The 19,175-nt window shown below is 35.3% G+C and overlaps 1 protein-coding gene across 4 annotated transcripts in view; it reads left to right on the top strand.

Moving 5' to 3' along the window:
* The window catches only part of PMP22 (peripheral myelin protein 22), a 49,405-nt gene extending 30,761 nt beyond the window's left edge, over positions 1 to 18,644 (top strand). For 3 of the 4 annotated variants that reach the window (XM_007483399.3, XM_056817476.1, XM_056817478.1), the window contains 2 exons: positions 3,026 to 3,166; positions 17,375 to 18,644. In XM_007483399.3, the coding sequence (XP_007483461.1) occupies positions 3,026 to 3,166; positions 17,375 to 17,538 (305 nt within the window). In that variant the 3' untranslated portion in view covers positions 17,539 to 18,644. Of the gene's footprint in view, positions 1 to 3,025; positions 3,167 to 16,474; positions 16,573 to 17,374 lie in introns of all 4 variants that reach the window. The other variant, XM_056817477.1, reaches the window with a different exon arrangement.
* The last annotated feature ends 531 nt before the right edge of the window (positions 18,645 to 19,175 follow it).

Here is a 19,175-nt window from a genome sequence, read left to right as displayed (position 1 = left end):
CTTGAAAAAGTAAATAGTATAAAATATTTATATTAAGTGTTAAGAAAACAATAAAAAAGCAGACATAAGGCACTTAATTATCATATGCTATGTAATATAATTATTAGAAAGATCTTCCATATAGTGAGCCAAAATATTTTTCTCTGCAAATTTACCTATTATTTACCAACCTAAATTAAAATATATTTAAATTATAGAGTACATTACATTATGAACACTGCAAAATAAGTTACAAAGGAAACCAGATATATTGAAATAGTTACCATAATATTTTTTAAATTTAAATTTTAAAATTTTAAAATTTTCACAGACTTCAGGTTAAGAACCTTTAAGTTTAAAAAAAGAAAAAGTATTATTTTCACAAGGTAAAATTTACTCTTTTAGAAAAAGGTTTTTCTCAGGGTACTGTGAAAAGATCAGTAGAGAACTGACTAGGTTAGAAAGAGCCTGAGGAGATTTAGAGCGAAGTTTTATAAGAATGAGTACATAGAAAAGTATTACAATTGAAGGCAGGAAGAGATTTGAGTCTTACCTGCTTGTTACTAGCTGGGAAAAACCTGGACAAACCATGTGCTGATTGATTCCCCAAGAGCCATAACTTGTAAGTCAGAGAGTTGAGATCTGTATAGACATAAAACTCAACTTTGAACCTTCAAATCACATACTTTCCTCAGAGACCACACTGTTTTGTTTTGTTTTTACCTGGACATATTTCCCAAAAGTTAGTATACTCCCACATTTTACTCTTTCTGTCCTTCTGTTCTTAACCTCTGACTGTCAGAACAAATTTCAGCTATCTAATTTTTTTTTTCTCTTCAAGCTTTCCATACCACTCCTTCCCACGGCCTCACTTAGCTGGCTATCTGACTCACTTCACCTCAAACTTCACACACACACACACACACACACACACACACACACACACACACACACACAAAATTGAGATCATTTGCTGAAATCTTCTTTTTCTCTCATCAAATTATTCTACCATCAACATCATACTTTCCTCCAGTCTCTAATGAGCTAGTCCTTCTACTCGTCAAGCCCAAACTCTCCACATGGATCAAAGGGTCCAACAACCAATCTCCAACAGATTGCCCCAACTATCAGGATAAATGTTTTTCAAATCTTAGCAATCTCCCTATCTACTTCTTAGCTCCTTCTACACTGGCTACAAATATTCTTGTTTCCATCATCCTTAAAAAACCATCATGAGAGCCAACTATGCCTTCCAGCTGGCATTCTATATCTCTCCTCACCTTTTCTGATAAATTCTTCAAGAAATCATTTACAATTGGTGCCTTTGTTTCCTTTCTTTTCACTCTCTTCTAAACCCTCTGTAATCTGACTTCTGACCTCATCATTCAATGGAAACTCTTCTTTCCAAAGTTGCCAAATCTACAGCATTTAGCATTATCAAGCAATCATCTTCTCATCTTCTATAAGTGTTCTCTGGATTTTCATGAATCTACTCTGTTTTAGATCACCTCTTTCCTTGGCTCTCATCAGTGCCTTTTGCTGAATATGTCACTCCCATTAACAGTGATGGTAACTCAAGGTTCTATCCTTATACCCTCATCTTATTGGCTCAGTTATCATATCTATGCAAATGATCCCTACACCTATTTATCCATATTTCATTTCTTTCCTGAACTCCAGTCTCACATCACCAACTATCAGATCAAATTGAACTACAGGTTCCACAGGTATCTTAAATTCAAATAACCAAAAGAGAACTTTCTATATTTTTCCTCAACCCTTTATGAACTTGCCCTTTACTCAAGGGCACCAAATGACCTAGAAAATGAATCACCAAATCACCTAGTCACCCAGGTTCACAAACTCCATGTGATATCAGTCTCTCTCAGCTCTTTGTCAATCAACCCAAAATATACAATAATTTGCCACATCTTCTATTTTATTTCTCCACAACATGTCTCTTAAATATCTCCTCTCCACTCATATAGTCAACACCCTCTGTGTAATAACCTTCTAAATGTTTAGCCTGCTTGTCTTTCCTTGCTCTGATCTAGCTGCCAGAAGTGATTTGTCTAAGGCATAAGTCACATTACTCAATAAACTCAGTCACCCCCTATTACTCCCAAGATCACATGTAAAAACTTTTTTTTGGTCTACAAAGCTCTTTATAATCTGACCCCTTCCAATCATTTTATAATCTCTTCTCCTATATACCAACTGTGATCCAGGCATACTGGCCCATTTGCTATATTCCTTACACACAATACCTTATATCTCTGACTTTGCACTGGCTATTTTCTTTTTCTGAAATGTTCTCTCTCCTAGACTCTAACTCTTAGAATCTCTAGCTTCCTTTAAAATTCATTTTAATACTAAAGAAGTGCTCCAAGAATCCTTTGCCAATGTCCTGTTCTCTAAGGTTACTTTCCATCTACTCTTTATTTATCCTACATGTACGAATTTATGTATTTTGTCTCCCCCATTATACTATAGGCTCCTTGATGGCAAGGAGTGTTGTTTTTTTTATTTTCCATTGTATCCTCAGCTCTTAGTTATGTCCTTACTTTATGTCTAGAACATAGTAAACATTTATGATTGTTGATTAATTGACTGAATAACCAATGAAGCCGAGAAGGATAAAAAGAACACAGTGGGGAAGAGTGTGCTGAAAAGTAAAATCATGTTTTATATGGTCTATTTATTAAGACAAGGGAGTATATAATATATATTTTAAAATATTTCCTTTACAAATGGCTTAGCTAGTTTTCTGGAGATTTTTATTTGTAACCTCATCAGGTCCTGCTATTGGTTTCCCTGTTGGCAATATGATTTCTTGCCACAGATTTTTCTTAGACAACATATTTCTTGAGCTGCTTGTGCCAGCAATTAGTGACTACTCTACTAGTTTCTATTTCCTAGTTAGTCATTGTTCAATTTAGCACAATGCACAGTAGCCCTCCAAATCCTTTTGGTCCTCTTTCAGGCAGAAACAAACTATTGCTTGTTTTCCTAATTATATTTCTATCTTCTCTCTTTTCCCCTCCAGAATGGCTGCAATCTGTCCAAGCCACCATGATCCTTTCCATTATATTCAGTGTCCTTTCCTTGTTCCTGTTCTTCTGCCAACTTTTTACTCTAACCAAGGGTGGACGGTTTTATATCACTGGAATCTTCCAGATCCTCTCTGGTAAGTTATATCCATATCAAGATGGGTGGGTTTGTGGGGAAAAGGTCAAGGGGTCAGAAGAGAAGACATACAGACACCCAATTACAGAACCAGTAATATTTGGAATACTTTGGGATATCATTGGTATCTTTGGAATGTGAAAGTAAAGGTTTACTCTTTACTTCTTCAGAAAGTGAAGACAAAATCTGGAAAGGATATTCTGAGAAAGGCAGACTTAGAAAAGTGGCTTTTTTAATCTTAGCTATTAAGCCAATTTTCTGGTAACTGCCCTATTGTAAGTCATTAGCTGCTTTATTCCTCAGAACTGATGGAGACTGTAGGTTTATTTGTTCTGATCTCAGCTAGCCATTGTTTCATAAAATATATTCCTATGTAGAATCTAATCTTTGGAGCCAGGCATGAGACATAATTGTACTGATCCTAGGTGCCTTTGAACAGTACTATAAAGGGAATTAGGACACATCCCCAAATGGTCTCTGGAATGGAGCAAGGAAAAATACTAGGGATCCAGACAAGGGGAACCAGGATGGTGAGTCAATTGGGCACCATTCCATATGAAGATCAAGTGAAAGAAACTGGTATATTTATCCAAATAAGAGAAAACTAAGAAGGAACATGTTAAATACCTTTTAAAAAATTTGAAGAACTTTCATATGGAAGAGGTATTTGACTTAATAGATTCATAACCAGTAGTTAGTTAACAAGCATTTATTAAACACTTATGTGTTAAACACTGTGCTAAGCTTAAAAAAATACCCAGAAAAAAAGCAAAAGAGTCCCTGCTCTTAGGAGACTTACAGAAAAAAAGTATATATTTTATATATAAGGTTAATAATAATAAAAACAACAATGATAATTAGCTAGCATTTATATCATTTTTAAGGTTTGCACTTTACAAGTAAATCTCATTTTGTCCTCACAACAACCCTGTAAGGTAGGTACTACTTTTATCCCAATTTCATGGAGGAACTGAGGCAAGCAATGTAAGTGATTTGCCCAAGTTCACGAATCTAATAAATGTCTGAATGAAGATTTGAACCTAGATTCAATTCAATAAATGTTTATAAAGCACCTACTATATTCCAGGCACAGTGCTAGATAGTGGGGATAAAAAAAAGGCAAAAGACACTCTCTGTTATCAATATTATAATCTAATTGGGGAGACTAAACATGCAAACAAATATGTATGAAACAAGCCATGTATGGAACACATAGAAAATAATTAAGTGAGGGGGGGCACTGGAATTAAGAGGTGTTATAGAAGTTTTCCTATAGAAGGAAAAATGTTAGTTGGAACTTAGAGGAAGCCAGGTAGGTCAGTAGTCAGAATGGAGGGAAAAGAAAATTCCAGGCTTGGAGGAGAAGCAGAGAAAATTGAGAGATGGATTTTCTTGCTCATAGAACAACCAGTTGGCCAGTGCCACTGGATAAATTATTCTATGTATTAGGGAGTAAGGTGTAGAAAAGATTAGAAAGGTAGGAGGAGAGTGGGTTTTTAAGGGATATCCCTTGAATGCCAAATAGAGTATTTTGTATTTACTTGGGGAAGCAATTAGAAAACACTGTAGTTTATTGAATGTGGGAGAAGGGGGATGATATGATCAGCTCTGAATTTTAGGAAAATGAATTTTGTGACTGAATGGAGGATAGACTCCATATAGGAATGTAGGAACATACCTGAACCAGATAGACCCACCAGCAGGCTATTATAATAATAAAGGTGTGAGGTGACAAAGGCCTGCACTAGATTGATGGCAGCATCAGAGGAGAGAGGGGAGTCACATTTGAGAGATATTATAAAAGTGAAATCTGAATGTCTTGGCAATAATTTGGATGGGAGGTGAGGGAAGGGAGGTGAGAGATAGTAGGAATCCAGGATGACTACTTGGTTAGGAGCCTGAGAGACTAGAAGGAGGAACTGTCCCATAATAGGGAAGGATTGAGTTTAGGATGCTTATTAGACATCCAATTTAAAATGTTTGAAAGGCAATTGGAGATATGAATTTGGAAGTCAGTGGAGAGATTAGGACAGGACCCATGAGAGCTGATGGGATCACAAAGTAAAGTAGTATAGAGAGGGAAGAGAAGAGAACACAGAACATAACCCTGAGGGACAATTATGTTCAAAAGGCTTAATATATAGTAAGATACATCAAAGGAGAAAGAGAATGGGTGGTCAGATAGGTCAGAGGAAAACCAGGAGAGAGTGGTATCCAAAAAATATAAACAGAAGAAAGTATCAAGGAGGAATGATCAATAGTGTCAAAGGCTACAGGAAGGTTAAAGACAATGAGGACTGAGAAAAGGTCATTGAATTTGGCATCTAAGAAATCATTAATAAATTTCTGTGGGGAAGGGTTTCCCCTGCTAAGCTTAGGAAATAGATCCTGTTGTACCTGCCCTCAAGATGTGCCTGTTACCAAACTCCAGTCTGCCACCTGCTCTTGCAAGGACATTAAGTAGAAAGCTTTTCTACTTCACAATCAAGTAAGAATTTTCTTTTTAGAAAGATCCTCAGAGACTGGTCAGATGGTTGCCAATTTCTTCTAACTCCATAATTTGGGGATTCTGTCATATCAACTGAATCTTAGGGAAGAAATCTAAGTCAGTCTGATGTACACAAAAGTGCCCATTTTCATCCAAAGAATTGGAAAAGAGGAGACAAAGAAAAACCAATGTATAATAAATTACCAAAGGTCTCAGATAGTAGCTGAAGAATCATACCGAGATAAGGAGATGATTTGGGGGAGCTATAAAAGAACAGAAAAATGTCTAATGGATAGAAAAGCTATTATATTATAAAATTACTCCATTGCTTAAATTCAGTAAGTCACTAAAACAGAAACGGGTACAGAAAACCTATGCTGTCTAGTTCCCTAAATGTCAGTTTGAGTTTTCACAAAATCCCTTTTTTTCAAGAGTTGAACACAACATATAGTCTGATTAATGGTTATCTAGTCCTTTCTTGAAAGCATATGATATAAAGGAACCTTCTCTTCCTAGATATAAACCATTCCATTTTTTAACAGACCTAATTGTTTGCAAGTTCTCTAGGATATCAAACCTATACCTGCCTCTTTAGAGCTTGATCTATCACTCTTAGATATTGGGGGTAATGACAAAAACTAGATCTTAACCCTATTTTCCTTGTCATCTTTACAAATGAATAAGAAAAATGATGAAAGTGACCAGATAAAAAGAGATATTTATGAAGTTATACAAATCAACTCCTTTAACTATTTCATTGCTATGTCTCTATTAAAATTTGACAATTTAGATTCTTGACTTAGACTTAGGCTTGTTAATAGGAAAAAATAACATTCAAAGTATGTAATAGTTAATAACAATAATAAGCAAACCAGAGGCAGAATCCCATCTAAGGTTATCTTCTTTAACTCACAGTAACACTCATGTTGGATTATGGCAAAGGGAGGCCATTATTCAAAATTCAGTGGTACAGTAAAGGTCACTGTTATTAAAACTACAACTTGAGGTAACTAGATAGTACAATAGACAAAGTTCCTAAAATGGAGTCAGGAAGACCTAGGTTCAAATCTAGCCTCAGACACTTCTAGATGGATGACCCTAGACGAATCACCCCCATTTGCCTAGTCTTTGCTACTTTTCTTAGAATTGATACTGAGACAGAAGGTAAGGGTTATTAAACAAGTAAACTAATAATAATAAAATTATTTAAAGAAAATAGCATTTACTAAAACTACATAATGAGAAGAATATGTATAAAATGTATTTGCCAAGAACATAAATCTTAAATAATTCCTACTGTATATAACCTAACATGCATATAATAATTCCTACTGTATATAACCTTACTCTAGAGGAGTTACAGAGTTTAAATAAGAAAATCCTTTAGCTCAAATAGCTTACATTCTAGTAGATTTTAGATAGGAATTTTTTAGTAGTGGCTTCACAAATACATGTATGTTGAAGTAGATACACAAAGACCCACATAAGTGCACAGATGATATTCATTCAAAAATGCTTCAATTCTATAAAGATACTTTTTATCCCACCACACCTCCCAGTTTCAACATCAGAAGGTCTTTTTGAAATTTCAAATGAAAACCCTTATGTCAAAATGGTGATGAGTCTCTTTAAATTTAGCTAAATTGCTCCTCGGTAAAGCTTACATTTCAATCTTAGGCCTGTACCGGAAGCCTTTTTGACTATGTCAGAACTTCTAAACTTTAATTGCTACTAAAATAGATGATCATCTATGAATTGGATATTAATCAATTAAGCCTCTAATTTTTATTGTGATCCTGGCTTTTGGGACTGTTGATATGAACTAATTAAAATAATAAAACAATCTCAAGTCAAAAAAGAAAAGTTTCTGTGAAATGATATGGTCAAAAACTAGAATGTAAGGATTTAAAAAAGAGTGAGAAGGGAGAAAGTTGAAGAACCTGTTATCAATGGTATTTTCTAGGACTTTAGATACAAAGGGCAGAAAAGAAATAGGATAACCAATAACAGGAGTAGAATGATCAAATAAGGATTTTTTTCAGGATAGGGAAAACATGGGCAACAGGAACTGAGCCAGTAGAGAGGGAGAGATTGAAACAAAGTGAAAGAGAGAGAGATAACAGAGAAGGCAACCTGTTAAAGGAGTTGGGATAGAATGGAATCATTTAAAGAGGAGTTAGCCTTGGCAATAAGGCCACTTCATCATAAGAAACAGGGGTAAAGGAGGAGAAAGTAACAGAAAGCACTTAAGTGATAGGAGGAAAGGAGAAAAAGGACCTCACCATGAATAGCCTCAGTTTTTTTCCTGCAAAATATGAGACAAAGTTCTCAGATGAGAGAATGAGGGGAGTTAGAGCCATTGGAAGTTTGAGGATGGATGAAACAACTTGGAAGAACTGCTGTGGAGAGTAGTATAATGAATTAAGAAGTAACAACTCTTCTGAGCAGCAATGAGGGCCCATTTGAGGTTGCATAACATACATTTGTAGCAGGCCCTATCATGCATGTTAAGTCTCCCTAAGTGTAAGAAGTCTGAAAAGAAAGGAGTAGTACAGATTTTGAAGAACTTTAAACAAAAATTATTGTCAATTGGGATTTAAATTCAGGCCCTGTGAATTCAAACCCCCTTTCCATTCCACTATATCATAGCGTGTTCTTAGAACCAAAAGGCAGAACTAGGAACAATGAGTGGAAGTTATGAAAAGAAAAATTTTGGCTTGATGAGAGGGAAAACTTTCTAATCATTCAGCTGCCCAAGACTGTAATGGTCTCCCTCAAGAAATAATTGATTCTTCATCCTTTGAGGTCTTCAAGCATACATTATATCAGGGATCTTAGAAAAGAACTTATTCAGGTAAGAATCAAAATGATCCCTGAAATCTTTTGAAACTTTGAATTTCTATGAAATAATATTTTTTAAATGTCCATTATAAAGAATCTATCATATAAAGAACACTGTGTTACAGGGGCAACTTGGTGGTTTAGTAGATTGATAGCAAAGCCTGTAGAAGGGAGGTTGTGGGTTTAAATCTGACCAGACATTTCCTAGTTGTGTGACTCTGGGCTTAATCCCATTTGCCTAGACCTTACCATTCTTCTTCCTTGAAACCAGGTTCCAAGGCAAGGGTTTAATTAAATACATAAGTCCATAAACAACACAAAAAATATATATATTATTCCTGCCCTCAAGGAGTTTATAATTTAGTAAAGAAAGAGATAAGGCATGTAAGCAAATAAAATGGTGCAAGATAAATGCATAAGAGATATAATTTGAGATACATAGCAAGATATGGAAATTATATGTTTTCTTTTTATAGATTTCATAGCATGATAATAATTCAACATTAATTCAAATATATTGTAAATGTGTGTAATATGCATACCTGAAATAATATAATACCTGAAAATAATTTTTTAAACAACTCCCTGCTTCCCTTTAGAAATATTTATTAGGGGGAGTCATTATCATGAATCATGTAACCATGCAAAAACATTCTAAATTTTAAAAAAGTTTTAAGTTTAAAAAAAAAAGAAATATTTCTAGATTTTTGTATTAACTGGAAGAGTCCTCTAGGCCATCTAGTCAACCTCTTCATTTTATAAATAATAGAAGCTGAGGCCCAGAGAGGCAGGGACTTGCCTGGTATTCTAAAGTTAGTGTCATAGGATAATAGATTTAAACATGGAACAGACCTTAAAGGCCATTTAGTCCAAACTTTTCATTTTGTATATAAGAAGATCAAGGCTCAGAGAGAGGCTAAGTGCCTTTTTCCAGAGTCATATAGGTACTTAGTAGTAGGGTGAAAGTTTGGACTTGGTCTAACATATTCAGCATTTTTTCTACTACACAATGCTACCTTAGTCTTCTGTTTCCAAAACCCGTTTTCTTTCTAATATATCACTTAACTTTAATTATCAAGATGTATTTTTGTATTAAAAATTGCAGATTCCTTTGAGTTTTTCCAGGTCACTCAAAATCTAAACTAAATTCAAGTAATTATAAATAGTAAACCATTAAAACTGATGATGAAAACACAAGCAAAAATTTACATTTTTGTTTACTTTTCCTGAAATATAAACAAAAAAGGAAAACAGTAGCTAATATTAAAATTAGAATTATGCTCTAGTAGCCAGGCATATAAATGATTGAATTAGCAGATTTTATTCATTCAATTTACTCAATGCAGAAACAGAAAGAAAAAATTAAATAATCCCTGATTTATATTGCTCTAGGGTGAAACAACATGTCCAGATAAGAAATTCAAAATTTGTGTAATCCATTATCCGGGACTTCTACTCAAACCAAGAAGGTCATCCTCTATAAGCCTTCTCTTGAAGTTTACACTAGGAAATCTCCCAACATAGCATAGAGATCACTTGTCTTTAACCTTCCCCAAATGTTTGTAACAAAGGATACTCATCTCCTGTGCAAGCACTTACACTAAAGAAAATGCTTGAATTTGAAAGAAAATGCTGTTTGAAAGGATGATGCCTCATAATTATATAGTAGGTAGTATTCAGTGAAGACAACTCTTGTACCTTTAATAATTCCATTATGAATTATTTTTATCAGTCACATTTAGGCTGTTTGATGATTAAATATAAATATCAGCTTCAGCTTTCTCCTCTGTAAAACAGATCAGGGAAAGGGACTCATTATTAAGACCTAGAGAGGACATTAAGTTCCAGAGGATTGAGGTAGCCAACCAAACTCTAAAGGGCTTGATATGTCTTAGAATGTCAATTTATTCATTTAAAATGAGGGGTTGTATCTTTTCATTAACCTTGTTTTCACTATGCCAATGGCCCTGTTCCTTTCATATACATGGAAAATTAAATTCACATTCAAAAGGCAAGCTTGGAATTAGTACAATCAAGTCAGTCAATAAATATTTTTTTAATATATAAACCCTTACCTTCCGTCTTGGAGCCAATATTGGCTCCAAGGCAGAAAACTGGTAAGGACTAGGCAATGGGGGTTAAGTGACTTGCCCAGGGTCACACAGCTGGGAAGTGTCTGAGGCCAGATTTTAACCCAGGACCTCCTGTCTTTAGGGCTGGCTCTCAATCCACTGAGCCACCCAGCTGCCCCCCAATAAACATTTTTAAGACATCTACTGTGTACCTGACCCCATGCTAAGCATTGGGGATGAAAAGAAGGATAGACAGTCCATGTTCATGAAGAGCTCATAATCTAATGATTTATGTAGTAAATAACTATGTACAACCAAGCTATATGGGGGGGGGGAGGATGCATTAGATTTAAAAGGGATTGGGAAAGGCTTTCTGTAGAAGACAGTATATTAGATGGGACTTGAAGGAATCCAGGAAGCAGAGATGAGGAGAGAGGTCATGCTATGCATGAGGAACAGCAAATGAACATGCCCAGAATCAAGAGATGAAGTGTCTTGTTTGAGGTACAGCAGGAATTCCACTATCATTAAATACTAGCATGAAGCTGGGATCAGGGGTGAGAAGGATGGAGGTGATATAAGAAGACTAGAAAAATGAGAAGGGCTCAGGTCATGAGTGCCAAACAGAGGATGTTATATTTGATTCTAGAGGTGATAGAGAGATAAATTCACCAGAATTTATTGAAAGGGAAATGACATGATCAGACTTGTGACTTGGGAAGTTCACTTTGACATCTGAATGAACAATGGGAAAAAAATTGTCACAAACAGACCAACCATTGGATTGTCACAATAGTATAGGCATATAGTGATAAGGGACTGTAGCAGGGTGTTGGCAGAAGGAAAAAAGAGAATGGGGCATTGTGCCAAATGTAAGGAAAGTAAAAACCAACAGGCCTTAGAAATAGATCAATAGATTGTATATGAGGAATGACAGAGAATGAAGATTTAAGGATATCTAAGTCACAAATCTGGGTGACTGAAAAGATGGAAAGTTAGGAAGAGTGAAGGGTTTAGGGAGAAAGAGAATGAATTCAGTTTTGAACATGATGAATTTAAGAAATATACAGAACATTCAGTTCAAAATGCCCAATGTACAGTTAGAGATATGAGTTTTAAAGTTAAAAGAGAAGTTAGGGCAGGATAAGTAAAAATGAGAATCATCATCATACAGATGTTAATTGAATCCATGGAAGCTGATGAAACCATCAAGTGAAACAGTATAAAAGGAGAAGAAAAGAGAGCTTCAGCGAGGGCCCTGTGAAACTTCCATTGTTAGCAGACACAATCCAAAGGGGAACTAAAAAGGAGTAGTCAGATATATAAGATGCATACATTGTCAAGAAAACCTAGACAGAAGGGATTAAATTATCAAGAAGAAACCTGTGACCAACAGTGTTAAAGGCTAGAGTCCAAGAAAGATAAGGAATGAGAAAAGGCCATTAAGTTTAGTAATGAAAAGATCATTAATAACTTTAGAGGGAGTAATTTCAGTTGAATGTTGAGATCAAAAGAGAGTGAGAAGAAAGGAAATAGAGGCTCCTGTATATATTTTCTCAAAGAGTTTAGCCACAAAGGGCAGAAAAGATTTTGGATGATAGTGGGAATGGATGGATCAGGTGAAGTTTGGGTTTGTTTTTTTTTTTAGGATGTGGTAGAAATATGTGTATTTGTGGACAGTAATGAAGCTGAAAGGAAAAGATTGATGTGGAAACTAGGAATGTTAGAAGGGACAACTTGTTCATGCAGAGGGGTTAGAGGCAAGGAAAAGAGCCACTTTTTCATGTGAGGAAATAGTAGCAGAAGGCATCTGGGTGGTATGAGATGAGGAAGATCAAAAAAGAAGGTTTGCTCTTGGCAAATGGCCTCAATTTTTCAATAAAATATGAAGTAAGGTTTTTAACTGAGAGGATGGGTTGGTGGGAACCAGTAGGTTGGAGAGTCATAGGAGTTTTGTCTTAGATATAGATTAGTAAGTCTATTATTTTAATTTTAAATTTTTATTTATTATTTATTTTATTTTTTAATATTTGTAAATAAATATTTACATAGTGTGAACTATAGTGACTTTATTTTCTCCAATGATGGTTCTAGCTCAATGTCAAGCTTTTCCAACAACTGTAGTATTATAGTACCTGACAGATGAAAAGCTTCATTTGGCAGCAGAAAAACACATATTAAGATGATCAAGAATTGGACCTTGTCACACTCCTAAACAAAAGTGTGTTGATTAGGTATTTGCAATATTTGTGCCTTTGTTATGGACTCAAGAGATATACTTATTCCAAAGGGACTGATATTTCAAGCCCCAAAGAATAATTCCTAATATACTCAAGTTTGCTTTAAGAAACCAAAACACCTAAAATTTGCACCCGACAGAATAATAATTGAAAAATCCAGTGGGAAGCTACAGTGACTTCTTCCAAACCAGAACTCCATAAAAAGTTAGCTAGCAACCCATGGTCAGTAGGAAGGGAATCAGCTACCCAAGCCATTTTCATAGCAAGTAAATAAATCCATAGTCCCTCTGCTTGAGAAAGCCCCTTTCTCCGCGGCAAAGTAATAGTGAGGACTTAGAAGTTGGGCTAAGGAGTAGTTCCAGGAGGTGAAAGTACAATACTAGGTCTCAGAGCAAGATGGCTCAGGTGCCCAAAGTCTCCATGTCATGATATGATACCATTAAGAAGAACCCTGAAGATCAATATCATTAGATTATGAGCATACAAAAAGGAGTTCAAGTACAATATATCCATGGTCAGGATCACATAAAATCTCATAGATTCTACTATTAAATATGAGGAGATCTTAGAATAAAATATTCTAAAAGGTAAAAGATATAGATTTTCAACCAATAATAAATTACCTGCAAAGATGAGCATACACCTGATGAGCCTAAGAGAAGCAGAGATAACAGAACTGGGGTAGCTAGGTGCCTCAATAAATTTCCCAGCTGTGTGACCCTGGGCAAGACACTTAACCCCAATTGCCTAGCCCTTATTGTTCTTCTGCCTTGGAACCAATACTTAGTATTGATTCTAAGACAGAAGGGGAAGGAAGGAAGGAAGGAAGGAAGGAAGGAAGGAAGGAAGGAAGGAAGGAAGGAAGGAAGGAAGGAAGGAAGGAAGGAAGGAAGGAAGGAAGGAAGGAAGGAAGGAAGGAAGAAAACCAAAATTGAATAGAAACTTTAAACAAGCAAAACTGAGTCTAGAAAATTTATTTGTACAAATGGAAGAGGGTGTATGATGATGTAATACTAACAATCTAATGGGGGGGAGAAACAAATGTCTCTTCAAACCTTGATATCTTAAAAGGATATTGAGGATCTAAATTATGAAACAAAAGAAAACAGGAAGTTGTGTGTGAAATGGTTTGTTCTGAAGGTTTCAATAGGAAAAAGAAAAGGAAGTGTAGAAAAAAAGAAGAAAAGTATAGAACTTCCTATTTCTTATAAATGAACTTTGTGAAGAGAATACAAACAGTGAGGGGGGTGGCCTTGGGCCACAGATGAACCTCATTCTTAAATGAAATGGATAAAGAAGGGTTAACACATGCATACATATGCATCAAAAGTTTCCTATAGAAATACAGGAAATAAATGAGGATGGGAGAGGAGGGTTAAGAGGAAGGATAGAACTGGAAAGGAAATGGTCACAAGGAAAACAAACTTTCTGATCTTGAAGGGAAGATTAAAAGGGAAAAAAAGGAACTAGAATATAAGGGGGTGCCCATCAGCTGGGGAATTGTTAAATGTTTAAACAAATTTTGATATATCTATCATCTGTCTACCTACCTACCTACTTATTTATGTCTTAGACAAGATAAATAGTTGGAAACAGAATTAAATAAGAGAAGAGCAGCTTAGATTGCCTTTTAGGAAGCTGAAAAGCTCTATTAATGATTCCAATCTTCTCCCAAAAGCAAAGGTTTATCTTACATTGTTATTATTATTATTTCCTATGGTCTCAACACAGCTTCCAAATAATTATTCCAAATAAGGCTCTTGGTAGATGTGAGCAGACTGTAATATATATATAAAAGAAAATAAAGGGATTTTTTTGAAGATATATGTTATCAAAAAGAATGGATCAGTCATGTGGAAAAAGCAAGGTATAACAATGACTAGCACATATGTTGCACTGGTACCCTTGAAATGTTTGGAGAAAATGAGGAAGCTTCCCAGGATATTGTATAGACCCTTTGTGGCAAAATTGTCAGGAAGACATGGACAAAAATCGCAGGACACTGTGATGCATGGTGATGACATCACAGATCCATTTGAGTATATGGGCAATTATGAAACTTATTTATCTACTTTTTATGGTCTTTAAACTATCTATTTAAATTGAGTTCTCTTCAGTTATAAAGTCCTGTCAGTTCCAGAAACTTAGACACAAATAGAAAGTGTTTTTTCTGCTTAACAAACCATGCATATTCATGCATACCCAAACTTTCTGTCAGTTGACTGAGGTTACAATTTGGAATTTCCCATAGACTAGTAAAACTGGGATATACAGATGCTACCATTTTCCTCAAAAGGACCTAATTGATGTATTTCTTAACTGAAATCCTGTCAATATTATCAGCTTTTGACCTAACTTTATCTTGTTATCATTATTACCTAGATTTATCCTTATTATAACATCCTTTCTGGGCAGCACACTATTAGCACCTCATTCTCTAACCATTCTTCACTGTGGTCACCTCTCCTACTCCTTTCGGTAGGTAGATAATTGTCCAAGTGATAACTTCATATTTTATTAAAGAGAAGATTCTCTTCTCAACAGAAAGGAAATTCTTTTTTCTGGGAGTGGAGACTTGAGAGAAAGAGAATAACAGTATAAAAATACTTGAGGGCAGAAGATTAGAACTAAAAGTCACTCAGATTGCAGTGCATCATTAGCCCTTACTTCCTTTCTCAAATAACAGTTAACAAGACTTTCTTAGTCAACTTTCTGCAAGTAAGAAGTATAGTAGCGGGTTTGTGATTCTAATTTTACTAGAGTTTCAAGACAATTGCCTAGCTTTTTTAACTGGAGCCAATGGAGTAGGAGTTTTCTTCTCTAACTAGAAAAAGAAAACTATCTGGACCTTATTAATTCAATATATTCCAACTTCTGCATTTTGCTTAAACAAAGTAGCAGTGTACAAATAGCTCAAATAGCATTGAGGTTAAATGTAGGTGGTCCTAGGAGCCATCTGGGAAATTTAGAATGAAAGTAATCTCAGTGGCATGTTGAATTTATAATAGGATCTCTGGTAGAAGCTCACAGACCTTGTTTTTAGTAGTGAACAGAGTAGACTTTGTGCAGGCATAAGCTAGGGCTGTTGACCTCAGTGAATTTTTCACCCTCTACTACTTAAGCAAAGATGCAACTGACATTGTTAGGATGCTGGTCTGGAGAGGCTACTATAATGTGACTCAAAGTGAAGTCTTTTCTCCCTTCACCAGAGAATACTTATCAGGGGTGATAAGGGAAAAGAGGATCCTTTACCTTCTAGTTTTTCATGTATCTATTCATCCTTAGGTAAGATTCAGATAATTACTTCAGTCTTTTAGACATTAGTGGAAGACAAGTGGACAAAACTGATACCAATTAGAAAATCCAGTGCATTCATTGCATAGCCATTCCAAACTCAAATTTCATTTCCTTCAAATAAGCAGTTTTATTTTTCTTTCTGTCTTCTCTCTTGTTCATTTGTCTGCATTTTCTTTCTTCTCCCCTTCCTTTTCCTTGGAGACTACTTTTAGAATTTGGGGGTCTCAGAATTGGAAGGGATCTCAAAGGTCATCTGGTCCAACTTGTGACTAAACTATAATTCCTTCCACAACATCTCAGCTATGATCATTAGGAAGCTATTGCCCATACTAAGCAAAATTTGTTTCTACAACTTCCAACCTTTTCTCTAGTTCACTCCTCTAAAACCAAGAAAGATAATTCCAGTCTTCTTCCACATGACAGTACTTCAAATATTTGAAGAGAGCTATCATCTCCCCCATCCCCCAAGGTAACCATCCCCAATTTCCTCAAATTATCTTCATATGCATAGTGTCTTCATTGGTTACTCTCCTTAGGGAAAATTTTGTCACTGTCCTTCCCAAAGTGTGATCTCTACAATTAAACAAGGTTCTCCATATATGACTTGATCCGAATATTAGCACATTGCTTTTTCTGGACACTTTTTTAGTGGGTCAAGACCTGTGATATCATCAATGTAGGGGCTGGAAATATGAACAGGAATGCTTGTTCAATAAAGTTGAATATAAGAGATATTCTTCATCTAGGGTTTATTTGGTATGGACAAAAGGAATTTTTTTCCAAATTTCATTTTTTTCTAGATCCAGGGCCTCCCTCCTCCCCAGGTGACTCCCATAATATTATCTTATTTTTTTCACCAGTTTCCCCCACAATTAAAGAAATCTAAAGGCTGAATATGCCTTAGAGAGTAGAAGCTATATCTTCTGTTTATTTATTTATTTATTTATTTGTTATATTTTAAAAATTTGTTCATTTTAAGACCAGGCCTACAAATTTCATTAGTAGGTGCTCTCAAGGAGGAAACTACAAATAAGCACCTGCTCCAAAACTTGGGTCTTACCAAGTCTTGCATAGCCAGTGGGTATCAGAGATTGGTTTTGAACTCAGATATTTCCAACTTGTATTTCTTATTTTACCTAATATATTCCTTAGTATTCAGGAATAAAACTCAATAAATATATAATGACTTAACTCAGTTCACCTTTCCATAAAATTATTGTGTACTCTTAGGTTGATTCATTTCTCATATCCTGTGACTCTTACTTTTGCAGGCCTTTGTGTAATGAGTGCAGCGGCAATCTACACAGTGAAACACACAGAGTGGCAGCACAACATGGAATATGCCTTTGGCTTTGCTTACATTCTGGCCTGGGTAGCTCTTCCCTTGGCTCTCACTAGCGGAGTGATCTATGTCATCTTGCGAAAACGTGAATGAAACTTTCCCAAGCTGCCTATAGGAAACTCTGGATATCCCTGTGGAAGGGGAAAGGAAAACAATGAAACACACAAAAAAGAAATAACAAAAAATCAAAACCAAACCACAAAAATGGAGGGAGATTACTGTGTTGATATGTATATAATATCTATGTTTTTTTAAAAAACTATTTATAACACTTTATCCATAGTACATAGCATTGTTAGCTTTTGTCTTGACAGTATGCCTTGAGATAAATCCTAAAGAAGTGTCCAGGAAGGTTCAAATACTAATAGTATAATCAAAGTTCAATCTATTGTTTCATTATAGTTTTTCCTTGAAATCAAATGATCACCTGATCTTTTTCTTTCTACTTTCCACTCCATTCCCTTACTGCCTTCACCTGAAACTTCCCACTTATCTGTACCACTGCCCCTCATCTAGAAAACAAAATATTCCCATCTAATTCTGAATGGGCATAAATCTACAGCATAAAAAAATATGCTGTGTGGATTAAATATAAACTACTAAAATCTCCAATGTATACATTTCCAAGAATATGTTCTCCCCTTGAAAACTAGAACCCATACAGAAAGACAACTAGCAATTTTGAAGTATATATCCCTTTTCAGTGGATAAAACCAGTTGACACAGCCCAAATGAATGATCAACTAGGCCACATCTATAAAATGGTGCTATGTATTTACCATTCCTTATATTTTTAAGTCATTTAACCTACTCACTGGAAAACTCAGTTAACAATTTTACAAGATAATGTAAAATGGAGAATTGAATAAATCTGTGTAATATAAATAGCCTATACCTGCTTTTGTACTCAGGCTGCTATTATTACCTTCTTTTGTAATAAAGTCTTCATAATACTCCCTCCTTTTCTTTTCTTATGACAAGCCTCTAGATTCTCCGGGGCCATGAACACTCAGGGCTCATTTGGGTGCAGCCTCTTTTCTCTGCTACAAAGGAATGTCTGGCAATGACTTGTATTGGCAAACAACTGTAGATGTGTATTCAGTGCCTTCTGATGCTCAGACTCCCAACCTTTTTTGCTTTTCTGATTTTATACAACTTTGTTGACTAAAATGCTTTGAAATAAACTACAGAATAACTCATTGATATTTCATTTCTTTGGTGGGGTTAGCAAAGATAAAAATATTTTGAGGTGGGGGAGGGAATTAAAGGTGTCCTGAAAGATAGATCTTTCTCTTTCCATTAGTTGATTATAGCATGTTCAAGAGGGCCAAAGTCAACACGATGGTTCTATGCCTTTCTACTCCTCAGAGAAACCACTGAAGATACTTAATAATTCACTGCTCTTTGAAAAGGTTGAGATCTAGAGCTAGAATGTCTTATACAAAGCTAAATAAATGTATTCCATTCTCATAAATGATAGGACCTATAAATCTTAAATTATGGAAACAATGTGTTCAACTATAAGTAATTCAATATACAAATTTCACTATAAAATTTACTGTAAGATTTCATGAAAATATAAATTACAGGTATCTGAGGCCAAATTTCTGATAGTTGCAATACTTTAATTAAGGGTGGCCCAGATTTAATTCCAAGAAACTTCTATGGGTGAAAGGAAGGAGGTACCATCTCTCTTTAGTTTTTTTTTAGGCTTTTTTGACCTAGAATTC

Source organism: Monodelphis domestica, chromosome 2 (assembly GCF_027887165.1).
Source record: "Monodelphis domestica isolate mMonDom1 chromosome 2, mMonDom1.pri, whole genome shotgun sequence".
Lineage (NCBI taxonomy): Eukaryota > Metazoa > Chordata > Mammalia > Didelphimorphia > Didelphidae > Monodelphis > Monodelphis domestica.
This window is presented reverse-complemented; position numbering and strand designations above follow the sequence as displayed.